General features: G+C 43.4%; 1 protein-coding gene across 1 annotated transcript in view; it reads right to left on the minus strand.

The window, feature by feature from the left end:
• The window catches only part of SCN5A (sodium voltage-gated channel alpha subunit 5), a gene marked incomplete at its 5' end in the record, with an annotated part of 185,797 nt that overhangs the window by 102,935 nt on the left and 68,671 nt on the right, over positions 1-14,191 (minus strand). Inside the window, 3 exons of the mRNA XM_082015636.1 lie at positions 875-1,113; positions 4,597-4,729; positions 13,733-14,134. Coding sequence (XP_081871762.1) covers positions 875-1,113; positions 4,597-4,729; positions 13,733-14,134 — 774 coding nt within the window. The remainder of the gene's footprint in view (positions 1-874; positions 1,114-4,596; positions 4,730-13,732; positions 14,135-14,191) is intronic.

Consider the following 14,191-nt stretch of genomic DNA (forward strand, 5'->3'; position numbering starts at 1 on the left):
GAAGGGAGTTTTAAACATTATGTTTTAAACCAGTAAAACACAGTAACTTTTAAACATAAACACAGAGAAAGACGATTAAAGAAAAAGCTTCTGTTTTGTAGTAACTGCAGAATTTTAGTGGCTCCCTGGGTTAACAAACTGGAAAGGCTTGCCTGCTGTCCCTGCAGCTTGGCTGTAATCCGTTGCCTTTTCCTTGGAGAAATGCAGTCTCTGCTTACGTTGCAGCTCTCTCTCTGGCTGCTTCAGCTTGCATCTTAAGAGTTTCCCCTGGAAATATCAGCCCTGCTTTGCTCCATGTCCCTCTGCCCTGGGTTTGCACGGAACTCGGCACACACAGCTGGGCAAGGCAGGGAGGCACGGCAGGACGCAGAGGGACACACAGCCAGTGTAGCACGGGCACCTTCCCGCATACATGCCTAGATATGCTCAAACACCACTCTATTTCCCTCCAAGATCTCTCCTTGTTGTTTTCTGTAGGCTTTTTTTTTAAACTTAGAAGTCACTATTAGTCACCAATAACTGATGCCTTATCATTGCTTTAAAAGAAATCCCAAATAAACCTCATTAACTTTTATCTTATCTCATTTTCTTAAACTGATACAAACTAGAAACCAAACCAGGAACAGCCCAAAACCATGACTTTAATGGTTACTAATAACATTAGAATACGTTAGTTTAATAAAAATAGACCCTTGTCCTTCATTCATTTCTCTTCATCCCCAGAAAGAAGCGATTATGTGGACTTGCTTGATATGTCATAGGTAAAGTGATGCTGACAGCATATTGAAATGGGATCTCCCCAAGCTGCAGCCAAAACTTTTAAAAAGCAGGAAATACACTCCTCAGGTAGCACTTCAAGTTCACGTTCACTTACCAGATTGCCTATGTAAAGCATGTGCTCAAACTCCTTCGTCATCTTATAATGCTCCAAGGCCATGAAGAGCGTGTTCAGCACAATGCAAAGGGTGATGGTGAGGTCAGTAAATGGGTCCATTACCACAAACTTGACAAATTTCTTGATTAAAAGCCAAAGCGGGCAGCAATCCCAAATGAGAAATTTAACAGCAAAGTGGTTCCAGCAGGGAGGACATTTCTGGTGTGATTCCTCAAGCTCTAAGTCACAAGCAGTAAAGTAACAGTCAATTCACACTGAGTTATATGACAAGAGAACACTTAAAATGACTCATAACATGGAGGAAGGCCCCTGAATTACCCCAAACTTTTTTTTAGGATAAAAATATTTCTGTCCAAACAGGCTGGCAAATTACGCACTTTCGGGTTTTTGCCAGTTGACCTGCACTTAGCAGAAGCAACCTATTCTGAAAGTAATAACCTTTCAAAAGTGTCACAGGAAAAAAGGGACAATCACACTAAATATGCAAAGTATTATATATAGGCTCAGATTTTTACTGTTTTCCATTTTGGAAAACTCAAAGGGATAAGAATACGCTATCTTCATTTAACTTAGATTTGAATATATTTCTTTCATTCCCAGGTCCCATTTTAGAAATGTCTTAAGTAAAACCTTTTAAAGTGGTTAAGAGATGATAGAGCTTAAATCCAATATTCAGAGCTGATTTAAGCGCTTGAGAGCCAGAGTAGCCCTTATCAATAGGGTTTCTGTTCTTGATGTGCAATCCAAAAAGGTGTTAAGCATGTTTTCTTCTGAAAGGCCCACATACAAAATCAGGGGAGTGCATAATTCAGTTTGAAAATGCTGCTAAAACTCCAGTTTGCTTTTTAAAGGTGCTTTTAAAATATTCCCTAAAATACAACTTTTATATGTTCATTTTATAGGAGCACAAAAGAAGTGAAATGAGAAGCTTCATAAGTATAATTTGTGTTAAACAGTGAAAAAGAAAAGCCAAAAAAGGCAGTTAATGGCTGATAGTGATTAGCAGAATTGCTTAATGCTTTTCTTTTCTGATTCCTTTATGGGCATGGAATGCTGCATAACGGTTTTGGTCTATATAATTAGAACCTGCACTGATAACAGGGAAACTTCAGCCAAGGTTATTATTTCAATCAGTTTATAAACAGCTTCCTCTCTCAAGCCAGGATGCATTCTCTGTGCATTTTCCTTCATTGGACAACAGAAGTGCAGTATTAGGTGTCTTCTAGCAAGCTTTCAAAATATCGGATGATGTCCTCCATGCACGGGTTTTGCACAAACATCTACACTGTTCCGAGATCTCTGGGAAACCAAATTGCTCCCAAGAAATAACGATGTCTTTCCAGCCTCCAAATAAAGGGCTTACAGGTAAGTGCCTAAAATGATGTGACAACCAGACATACCCCAAACAATTTCAATGCAAAACCCTAATTTGGCATTTTTTTTGGAAACCCACCTCAAAGTAATAAAGACTTTGGGACAGTCACTTCTTGAAGGACCTATTTTTTGAGGTAAATCCAGAAGAACACATCTGTCTATACCCATACTCCTCATAATCACATCTAACCAACCCTGCTTGTTCCGCTGCTGTTAATTTTGGGACTTTCATGACGGACACACATCAGATGTGTGACTCTTTTCCTGAGGCTCCACACTTGACACAAGCCCCTTTAAGTCCAGGTTGCTGCAAAAAGGGGTAGTTTCATCCCTTTAAGCCACACGTTATTTCTCTGCTCTTTTGACAGCTTTTGTGCCCCTGGACCTTCTGGGTGAGCTGGTTCTGCTCGCGGATCCAGCTGAAAACCAATTGCTTGTACAGTCTAATCAAACTGCAGGAACACAGCACGGCGGGGAGGAAGGTGTGACTGTCCTCTTTTGGTAGTGATATGGCATTAAAATGCTTTAAATCAACCAAGAACGCACATCCTCTCCCCACCATGGGTGACCTTTGGAAATCACAACAGATTTGATAGTTGTTAATAGACATCTGCAAAAGGAAAAGTAAAATTAGACTCAACTGGTTTTTTCAGGACTTTATATTGGTTTGAAAAATCATGTCAGAAAAACAGAGTCACAGTTTATGTTGGAAGTACTTTTCCTCTTATTTTTAAATGAAAAAACCCTAGGTCCTTCCTTGCCTGCAAGGCTTTGCAACGTCTGGGGAAAACAGGCAGGTGATGACTAGCCGAGAGCAGCAACCAGGTAACTAAAGGGGAAGGGTTTTCCGATTTGGCTGTTTCACACAGTTTGCCACAAATCATACAGCTATTATTATAGTTAAAGCCTGTGACACATTTTATTCTGATTTGATATTGCTCTTGTTGTTAACAAGGATTCCATTTCAATGACTAATCAAAGTCTGGGAGTTAGAAAACTTTTGATAACAATTGAGACAGTTTTCTTCTGTATAAGGCTAAAAATACATCCTCTGAGTTACCCTAGACTTCATGGTGTCTATTTCTGTAGTAAAAAGTAATAGAAAGCACCATTAAATAAATAAGCAGAAGTCCAGCTCAGGCCTTTTAGGCATTCTTAACACATTATAAAGAAGCAAATCAATCACAAAGCTAATTGCTAAAAACCCCTTAGAAAACAAGTAGAACCTTCGCAGACTACGCTGAACACTAGAATACATTGAAGTGATTACTTACATATTAAGATTACAATTTTTTATTTATCTAAATATATATATTTGTTCTGGCCACGATACTGTTGAATATAACCACAGGCGATGGTAAAAAGCTGAGGAAGAAGACAGGCTTTGTGGTTACACACTGGCCTGTCTCCAGAGAGCTAGGTCTAGTCCCTTTCTGTACGGCATCTCCCAGATAAGTCCCTCCACCTTGCCTTGCCTTCCTCTTCATCAGTAACACAAAGAATAAGGCTGCAAGGAGAATCCAAAATTTCCCTTGCTCCACACTGCGTTCTTGACAGATATTTTTCAATATTCTTAGTTGCTACCTCCTGTCTTGTCTCAATTTACAATGCAGAACTGTAACAAGCCCTTTCATGCTGCGTGGAAAGAGCATAGAAATGCCATGTCTTGCTATGAGTTGTTGCCTCGCTTGACATTGCACAAATTTGTGAAAGGGAAACGCAAAGTTCCTGTGTATGGAACGACAGGGAAGGGAAATCTTCCTGCATCTAACGAGAAGCCTAATGAGCAATGAGAAATATTTGTATGGACAAATGGGTCCTTTGAGCATCCTTAAATTTCACGGTCGGATTCAAACACCCGGCAAACTGCTGTGTCCCACTAGCTGCTCTGCAAGGAGGAGACTTTCCTCCCCACAGCTTGGAAGTTCTGCAGGTAGCTGGTGACTGCACATGCCGGGCTTTGCATCGGCTCCAGAGAGATGAGAGATAAATGTAGGCACCGTCACCCAAACAGTCTGGTGCTCCACTGCCCTGCATCTTGGTTAGCCCTGTGTAAATTAAATGCCACAGAGGCATGAAATGTTTCCAGATCTGACTTTTTGATTACATGGCCAGCATTTCGTCAGAATTTTTACAAGTGCATGGGTAAGACAGTGCTTATACTGCCTTGTGTTACAGCTTCACCTATATTATAGGGGTTGCAGTAACCATCTATAATGCCTTCTTGAAAAACAACAGGAGTTCAATATTGAGATATTTTGCATCACTTGTTCCTGCCAGTCAACATGCATATGGCTTGGAGTTGAGGAGCCAAAGATGGGTCCTACCTTCCAGGGCACTGGTGATGATGCTGACGGCGCTCACTGCTCTCTGCCTCTGAAAGGGTTCATCCGAGTGGTCCACCGACGGGCGGTGGGGCATTAGGAGCTGCTTCTTGCTTGCCTCCTCCGAGGGAGAGGTCTGTTTAAATGAACACATAGGATTAGCAGAATAAAAACTAGGCAGATACGGGGTAGCATTTTCAAAATGGCCTAAGCACTGTTTTTCCTATCTGAGAAGTCCAAAGCTTACTGATTTCCCAATCAGACACATGCTGATGGGGCACTGCTTTTGAAAATGGCACTTTGAGCTATTTTGGAAACTTTGCCCTGCCCTTTACCTTCCTGTAAACAGGTGAAAGATGCAGGTGAAAATGAAGGGATGCTTCTGATGCTGAAGAAACAGCAGTGCTGCTTTATCATGCTCTTTGCTTGTGAAAAAAGCCCTGCTTAATTACATTAATTATTCCATTATTACTGAAATGTATTAACTGCTTAATTATACTGCTAGAAGAGGAAAAGGGGCATGAGCAACAGCTCCATTACAGGCCTCTGATATCATACGAAGCAAACTGACTCCTCAATACATGTTTTTTCTTGTTCTGAAACACTGCCAGATCTCAGGAACATACTGTCATTCTGGTGATCTTTGGTGTCATGGATTCTGAAGCTCCATAATTAGGGGAGAATCTCAGCTTCTTTTTTTCTCAGGAAAAATAAAAAATAACTCAATCTATCTAGTTCTCATATTTCTTAAGCAAAAGCTTAAAAAAACCCAAACAAACAACACAAAGAAATCAAATACCAGAAAAACAGAACTCACAAACTGCCTTTATTTAATGTTTCATTGTAAATTAGTTTTATGCTTTTCAAAGGCTTGGGTTTCTGAAGTCAGCTGGAAACACAGTATAGCTGCAGACACACGCTGTATTAAATACTTTATATTGTCAGCTCCAGGAGCACGATGTTAAGACTTTTATTATTACAAGCTCCCACTTCATACAGAGAAAATCCCGCTTGCTTTACTCCTCCAGCTCTCCCACAGGTAGAAGGAAAGGTGGTGGTGGAGATGTAAGGATCTGGGAAAGCCAGGTTCAACACCATTCTCTGTCACAGACCTCCTGGTCAAGACATTCAGTCTCACAAAATAAGTGTTTTAACAGCCCCCATCCTGCTCCTCCAAGCATATAGGCTGCGAGGTCCGAGGCACTATGTAAGCGAGAGAGATGCACTGTGGATAGATGGGTCCTGATGGCTCTTGCAATAAAGGTCAAGGAAACGTGAAAGGAGAAGAAATCGCTATGAAGGTGATAACCCCTGTTATACAGACTTCAGAGGAGCTGCTTTTGCTTCTCCATAGTCAAATGAGCTACAGGAATCAGATTGAGTCTTCTGGATCTTCTCTCATCACTTGGGTCTGAAATGGCCCTAACTACCCCAAGCAGTGCCCGAGATGCCAACCAAGATGAGCCGTGGGCAGCAGCTCCACAGCTCTGCTCTCTGTGCCTGCGACATGCACCCAGAGGGACTCGGGATCCCTCGTCTTCACCATTTCTCTACCAAAACTGCTCTGCAAGAAAGGCAATTCCATGAAAACAGCAGGAGAAAAGCACTGAAGCTCTGTGAGCTGCCTTTCCGCCTTTCTGACCTCGTCAGGGCAGGGGACATCCCCTTGTCAGGTGGTTGCAAAGGACAAAGACACTTGGCCACTGGTTGACACTGAAAATAACAGCCAGTGTAGTGGTCTCAGGTCACTTCAAAGTACTGCAGATAAAAATACCAATCAGTCACCCCAGGACCGGAGAAGAATAAGGATTTTTAAAGCAAGGACTTAAAACATTAGCTAATCCAGGAAAGCAGTAATGCTTCAAAATGGCTTTTTTTCTTTTTGCTTAGATGTTCTCTTTTGTTAAAACAATCGACTCGTCCATTGAGTTACTGACCAGTCATCTCAAAAGGAGACGTGAAGTCACAACCTATTCAAAGAGACTCCCACTTGTGCACAACATAACAAGAAATCACTCTCTCCTTGGCTTAGGAGCTCGGGAAACAGGGAATGGTATTTCAGATGCATTACTTCGCTTGATTCCCTTCACCTCAAAATCATCCAACAAAAAAACCAAAGAAACAACAAATGCATAATCATTCACACCAGTTTGGAGCACATAACAAATACATGGAACTGAAAAGAAATAATTAGAAAAAGAGAAAGAAACCATGAGGGAGACAAACTTCTCAGCAGAGTAAACTAAAAATGTAAAAGCAAAGAAAAAGGAAAAAAAAAAGCCAAATAAAAACCCAACTCTTCCATTCTGTCTGTAGAATGAACCATAATAAAACCTCAAATTTCAAATTCCTCTGGATCATCTACCTCTTTTAAAACTGTACCATCTTCCCATCCCAGTCGACCCAAAGCTTAGGACATACCAGTAACATGTCTTTATACAGCCCCACTCCCAGAAGTCCCAGTGTTCTGACTGTGAAGAATATTATATTCCTACTCATGCACGCAGAAGTGCTTTTGCAGAAGTTGTGGCCTTTCTCTGAAAGCCACCTTTTATTCACAGGTGCAAAGAGCATTCACTGCAGAGGTAAAAAGTTGAAGGAAAAACATTCAGAGATTCATTCTTCCTATTTTTCATTCAACTAAACCAGGGTAAATGACAAGTCCAAGTTAAACCAGAGGCTTGGCTTTCCTTCAGAAAAAAAAAATAGCAGGGAACTGACTTTTTCCCGAGGTTTGATGCGATATTCCCAACCCAACAAGTTTTTTAAGTCACTCTATTTTTCTTTCCAGCCCAGCATCCTCAATCCTGCCGCCTGTTTCGTGAGAAGCGGTCCCCAAGACTTGAGGAGACCCGCCGGAGTCAAAGGGACCGCTTGCAGGGAGCCATCGGCCGCATGCAGCGGGCCGTCTCCGGAGGAGACGTGCAGGGCTCCTTCCTGCGCTGGAGGGGTGAGCTGGTGCAGCTCGCTGCTGGCCCACCTTCAGAGCAAAAGCCACCACGCGGAATACCCCCGCCCGGCGGCGGGGTCCGTCCCCAGAGCCGGGACACGCTGTCCAGCAGGCAGCGTCGGGGTGTTGGGAACAATCCTGCGCTCTTGCAGGAGGACGTGGACTCTTCAGCAATAGAGCAGTAAATCCATCGCTTAGCTCGCAATTTGCCGTGAAGTGTTCTTCCAGGAAGGTTTCCATCCAGGTGAATCGCTTAAATTATTGAAGATACTTAGCGAAGTTTATGAGCTTTTGCTCTTTGTAAAGAATAGAAATGGGAGAGGGGTTTTTATTATTTACTTTAGAACAGAGAGAGCTAACAGTACGCAAGGAGCTGGCAGTTTTTGCACTCTGAGACAGAGAGCAGTTCCAGGAACTGGACAAACAAGGCAGCATAAAGGCTGTTGTCATTACAGAGACAATATACACAGTCACAACCGTTCACTGTACTTATATTTCTATAGAAATTCAGCAAAAATAACTCTGCAGTTATGCGAAGAGTCTCTTTAGGATCCAGATGAGAAATCACAACGGAGTTAGACACAGGCACCTCCAGCAGGACAAGACTATTTCTGTTGCTCCCTGATCGACTGGAAATGTTTCTCCTTTGGATTAGCTAAATTCTATAGGGAAAAATATACTATTCAGTAATTTACCTGTAAACAAGGCTGCACAACACTGCAGAATCATTTTCTTCTGAGTGCCTATAGTTCTGAGCTGTCTCAAAACTCTTATGTGAAGATTGGCTTATACATGGCAGCATTTTAAGGACCACATTTGGGAACAGGGACAGGTTTAATTTTCCTTGTACAGTAAAAATTTTTTCAAGCATAAAAAGAGGTGGACAGGCCACAGCATGAACAATGGACCCAGTAAGGCAGTAGCACAAATATTTAATGGGATTGAAGGTGACCATGATAGCGCACAGCATTAAAAAGAAGCCATTGAATTTTGTGAATAATTGATTATTTAGAGAGATGCACTGTAAACTGGAGCAGCTTGCAATATTTATGTCAAATCTGAATGGTTTATGCTTAGGATGTGCTAAAGCAAAGTTTGAAGTGAGCAGAAACCAGAGCCGTAGTGGCAACGCTCCGTGTGCCAGTGGCAGAGGGCTAGCTAGCTTTTGTCCGGATGACTTACTGGTGGCGATTTTTGGATGACTTATTTTGTTGACCTTTTTCTGAACACAGAAACTGCTAACACTCTGCCTTTTCACCAGTCCCATGGCAAAGCAAGAAGGGGAAAAAAAAAATTTTACCTCAGGGTGGTTTTAGGGTCAACAAGAAAACCACAAACCAATGCGGTCAGCAAAACAGTTTTATGCCTAGCAACAACAAAAGCCAAGGTCTTTTTTTTTTTTTTGTATAGAAAAAGACCAAAAAAATTTTATCTAAAGATAAGCATCTAAATCCTTAGTCTGGCACCTCGATAAACAGCCCAGCCTTTCTTAAGGGCTCAGACCCCAGTAGTTTTCACTCCTGTCAAGCTAGCAATACTTGGCATTTCTAGTTTCCTAAAAGAAAAAAAAAAGTTATGACCAAGGGGAAATTCAGGAAAGGTTGTATGTGCAAGAGGGAGACCCCAGGCAGCTCCAACCTCCGCCTTGCTGCCCATCCCAAAGTCATGTCATGGGTGGCCCTGCTCCACTGATGGGCTGATGGGAAGCTCTGGTGAGTGGGTGAGAACAAAACAGCAGGGATCACCAGCTAAAAGCCAGCTGCCCGCTTGCAAACAACCACCTCCTCAGTCCCATGCCCATTTCTCTGCCGCTTCCAATCTCCAAAATAATTGGAAAGTCAGACTAAACTAAAAAAAACCCTGTGATATCCCTGCAGAGTTACAGAAAGGGCACTGGTTGGCTTTTGGAGGCAAGAGGGAGAAGATGCTGCTATGTGTATTTTTTAACCCTCAAGAAATTCTTGACAACCACGGGCGACATCTTACTCATCCTCATCAGATCCCATGGATAAATTGAGCTCCAGATAACAGCCCGTTAATTTAATCCAATTCTGCTCAAACAGATCAATACCTTGTGAAGGGAGATGTTATTCTAACCTCTCAAATAACTAAGAAACGACAAGACACAACAGGGCAATACATAGCTACAAAGAAATACTAGAAGAATGCACAGCAACTTTAGTTTGTAGTGTGCCCTGAAGTTACTTACATAATGTGTAGACTTTCTCTAAAAAAGGCAAAAGGCCAACTCCCAGCCCAGCAATCAGCAGGAGCATAAAAATGAATCATTTTCAAACTTCTCAGTCTCAGGTCAAGCAAAAAAAAAAATCAGGACTTTAAGCATAGTCAACCAGGTCCTGCTTGCATCTTATTTACACTGGGGTAGGTTTCATCAAACCAGCAGCTGCACCACTTGAAGAAATCTAGACGGAGAACAGGACCGGCCCTGATTCAGTCCTCTGCAGGACACATCTGAGATTTCCATGAGCCTGACTAGGACTTACCAGGGGTTCCTTGGCACAAGCTCCCTGCATCCCTCAGACTTGAACGCCTGTTGCTCTCCACATCCAGGCGAAGACTGCCTGACTCAGCCGCCTTTGTGGAGGGGGTTTGCAGATCGTACTTTCATATTGCACTACTTGGCTCTTCGTATGACCTCAGTGGGCTTTCTAGCTTGAACACTGCAACCGCCTGTGCTGCCAAGGGCAGCTCCACACCAAGGCTGCCACCTCTCCTTGCGGGTGTTCTTACGTGGCGTGGGAATATCAACGGGTGTAGCAAAGCGTGCAGGGACGCAGGGGTTCCCTGCGTGGGTTCATCCATGGCCAACAAGCCTGCTGACCAGTCAGACTACCCCATCTGAGAAGACTGATGGGCCTAAGCACCATCCACTGAGATTATCTGAAATCTCTCCTGTTTCACTAGCAGTATTTAGGGATTAGGGGGAGGAGATGGAAAGTGCAAGCACACCTGGTTTCTCGTGGAAACACGCATCCATCGGTGCCAAGCAGCCAGGGCCATCTGAAGAGTATTTGAAACTAGTTTTTTTAGCTTACATGCTCTTCTGCAGCCAAATGTCGGGAGACCAGTCATCTGAGGGGGATAATCTGCTGCAGCCACCCCTCTCATGGGGGAGGGCACAAGTTGCACAGATGCCCTCACGTCAGCTCAGCCGCCACCTGCAGCCATTCCCGTGGGCAAATGGCCCTTGGCTGGGACGGGGGTAGCGGTTGCAGTAACGCAAAGGCAGGAAAGTTGTTCATCGTGGTCCCGACCACTTTGCCTGGAGTGAAACCTCCAGGCTCAATGTGGCTAAAACCGATCAGGCTAAAATTCCCAACAGTGGCTAGTGACTTTTTGTGCTTTCCCCGACGAACCTTGAGAGGGCCTGGTCTGACATTGTGTGCTGAAACCATGGTCTGCTTAAGGGCTGCAGGTTGGAAACTCAAAACCAGAGAGTGTCAGATCTTGTTTGATGTTTATTCTGCCTTTTAAATGAGAAGTGCTTTTCCAAGCTTTCCCCAAACCAGAATTCAGCGGTCTCCCCCGCGGTAGCAATGAGACAGGTCTGTGTTACGCTCACCTGATACTACTGAGCATCACAGAGGGACCTAAATAAATGCATCTTCAAAACCTAATGCTGTAAAATGTGTTTTGCCAGCTCCATCACCTCAGACATTGCATTTACATCAGTGAAGCCACAGTTACACCTCAGGAAGCTGCAAGTCAGGGCTTAACGCATACTACAGCGATGCCTTTTCATGGGCTGGTCCTTAGTTTCTTGTTCAGGGAAGATACAACAGAGAGCACAAGTGGGTCGTTTTTCACATGGGCTTACACTTGTATAACATAAATAACAACAGCAGGATCGGTGGGGTTAGTGAGGTAACTTCAACTTCACCCTGCAACATCTTTCTTTTGCCCTCCCCAAACATATCAAGAGACTATAAAAAGAAGCCAGAGCTGCTAACAAAAAAAACCTCAGCTTCAAATTTTAACAAGAAAAAGGTGAAAATAATCAAGCACAAAGCCCAGAAGCATGTTGATTTATCTTCAAGCACACGGAGGTGTTGGATTTGCTATTTGCTTTTGCCTGCGCTCCACAGTTGAGGCTGCGCGTTTGTGCGCAGCGCTTACGGTTCCTGTAGCGAGTACATCTGTACAGCAATGGGATTCTTGCCAATTAGCTTTTAACTCCAGCTTACATTTTCTGGAGAGATTAGATACCAAACCTGTTTTGCAAAAGACACAACATCCTTCACATTGCATCACTGAATGACCATCTGTTACTATAGTGCCTGGGTGTTATTTCCTAGATGACCAGGGAACTGCCAAGTGAGCTCACCCACCCAGGCCATTTAATTTTAAACATCCATTTTTTTAAAAGGCAGGAGGCTGGCAAACGAAAAGGAATGCCAGCAGAGCTCAAAGCCTCCCTATCACCTCAGGGCCCAATCCTGTAAAATACCAGTATCTCCTGTGAAAGGCTGAGTGCTCTCATGCTTTGTTAAGCTTTTTCTGACAGCTGGGAGAGCCTCAGCAGCCCGCAGAGCTGCTTTCCTTACAGAAGAAAGGGGGATGTCCACTGCTCATCTGCTGAAGCCTTACCACTTTGTCAAGTATTTTTTTTTTTAAACAGATGCACAAACTCTTTCTTCCACAGTTCCTTTAAAGTGCAGCTTTTTTTGCACCAAGCTAAGTCAAATAAAACTCCACCATCTACAAAGAGCGTTTCTGTTGCTAAGCTGTCTAGAAACTCCTCTCTGGACTGGTCTTCCTTGCCTGCAGAGAGTAAAAATGGGAGTAGCAAAGTTCTAAATGAGCAAAGGTGTGAACATCTGAAAAAGCAGCAGCAGCCTCAAAACTGTCAACAAAAGAGATAATTCTCACACCACCCATCTTCCCACGCACAGCACGGCCCCTCCTCTCATGTATGGTGTGAGAGTCTATTTGCAGGACTACAGAGAATGCCCAGATAGGTGAGGAAAAAAATTCAGTCCAAGGCTTGAAAGGGAAGAAGCTGCCTGGCTCTAGAGGAAAAAAAAGGTACTTCTCAATTTACTGATAATCTGACACCACGGCTGGGATCCATCTCGCTCACCTTTCTCTTCAGGAAATACCTTGCCTAATACATGTTAGAATCACATTTGCTTATTTCCCCACCAACGTAACCTGGTTTTGGCACCTTGTTACTCTGAGTGCGTTTCATCTCACCTGACTTAAGACATGCACAATACAGAGTTATTCACCTTGGGCTCCCCTTGTAGTTAAAGTGAACAGAAAGAGGCACTTTGAGGGAGAGAGATTATTTTGACCCATTGTAGATCTCTAAGAAGAAACAAATCCTGCCCACATTGACCATAGTGAATAGACCTCTGTTGCTTTAAAGACTGTTGACAGTAATGAGCTCCGATGCAGATTATCTACGTTAAAAGAGATAAATTCCCACTATATCAAACTGGCAATCTGTCCAAATTGCCCTGCCTGTTTAGCAGCTATTTCCAAAACACCATCTCATGGTTTTCCAAGTGAATTGGTGCTTGGTATCAGTCTTAGTAGTTTTATTTGCAGCCTTATTAAATATTTTGCAGCAGTGGTGCTTTGCAACAAAGATCCCAGCAATCTGCAAAAGGCTTGAAGTCTGTTGATCATCTGCTCATCTTTCCTGGGTGTTATTTGAACCGGATGCTAAACCCTTCTGGGAACTAGCTTTGGACTGTAAGAACAGCCCTCCACAAGTAGCTATACGGAAGACCAGAGGTTAGATGCAAACAGATAGCAACCAGTGGAAGAAAACACTGTCTCAAGATGGTAAGACTCACACCGAATCATTTTAAAAGCATCTTTTTCTGGACACCGGATAATGTCAGATACTCAAATGCCAAAAGAAACCAACTTAAAAAAAGTCCCTACAAGAAAAGAAAATTAATGTCAAACCCAAGATTTAGGTATTTGCCTCCAGCCGGCGGTGAAGAGCAAGTCTCAGCAGAAGTCATGAACCTCTCTTATGCAGCACTAGACACACGTTGCTGTGGGAGTCAGCCTGTTGTCTTCCCACCCTGCCTGAGATGTTGGGTCTGGGTTTCTCACTGCAGATTCCATATCGTGTAAACCAATTATAGCAAACTCCAACAACATTTAGAAGGAAACAAGAGAGTGAATCACATACAAAAGTTATAAAGTACTCACCAGGTCGCCTGTCCCAGGTTTTTCCATAATAACTGGGGGGAGCAGTAACCCTGCAGGAGAAGTAGGGTCTGGGTTGAGTGCCCCGGTGCCTCCTCCTATCAGGGAAACCACACCATTGCAATCCACTGAGCTGTTCCTTTTGCCCGTCTGGGTGTAGTTGGGAGTAGTAGGGTGAGAACTATGGCTCACTTGACTTTGCACGCTTGGACGCCTCCCAGATCTTGGAATTAAGAGAGAGCCCCGGTGGCTTTCATTTTCCCCAGCAGTGCTGATCTCATCATCGGCAAAATCTGTTTCGGAGCCAGTGTCTCTGCCACGGAGTCGGAAACTGAATACGCTTCCGTGGCTGGTTCTGCGCTTCACCAAGTTTGCACTGGGACCATAACTAATGCCAAGGAGAGTCTAGAAACCCCCAGAAAGGAAAAAGGGGAAAGAGAAACAACATTTTGCAACACGTTT

The sequence above is a fragment of the Phaethon aethereus genome (assembly GCF_964289735.1).
Source record: "Phaethon aethereus genome assembly, chromosome: 2".
Lineage (NCBI taxonomy): Eukaryota > Metazoa > Chordata > Aves > Phaethontiformes > Phaethontidae > Phaethon > Phaethon aethereus.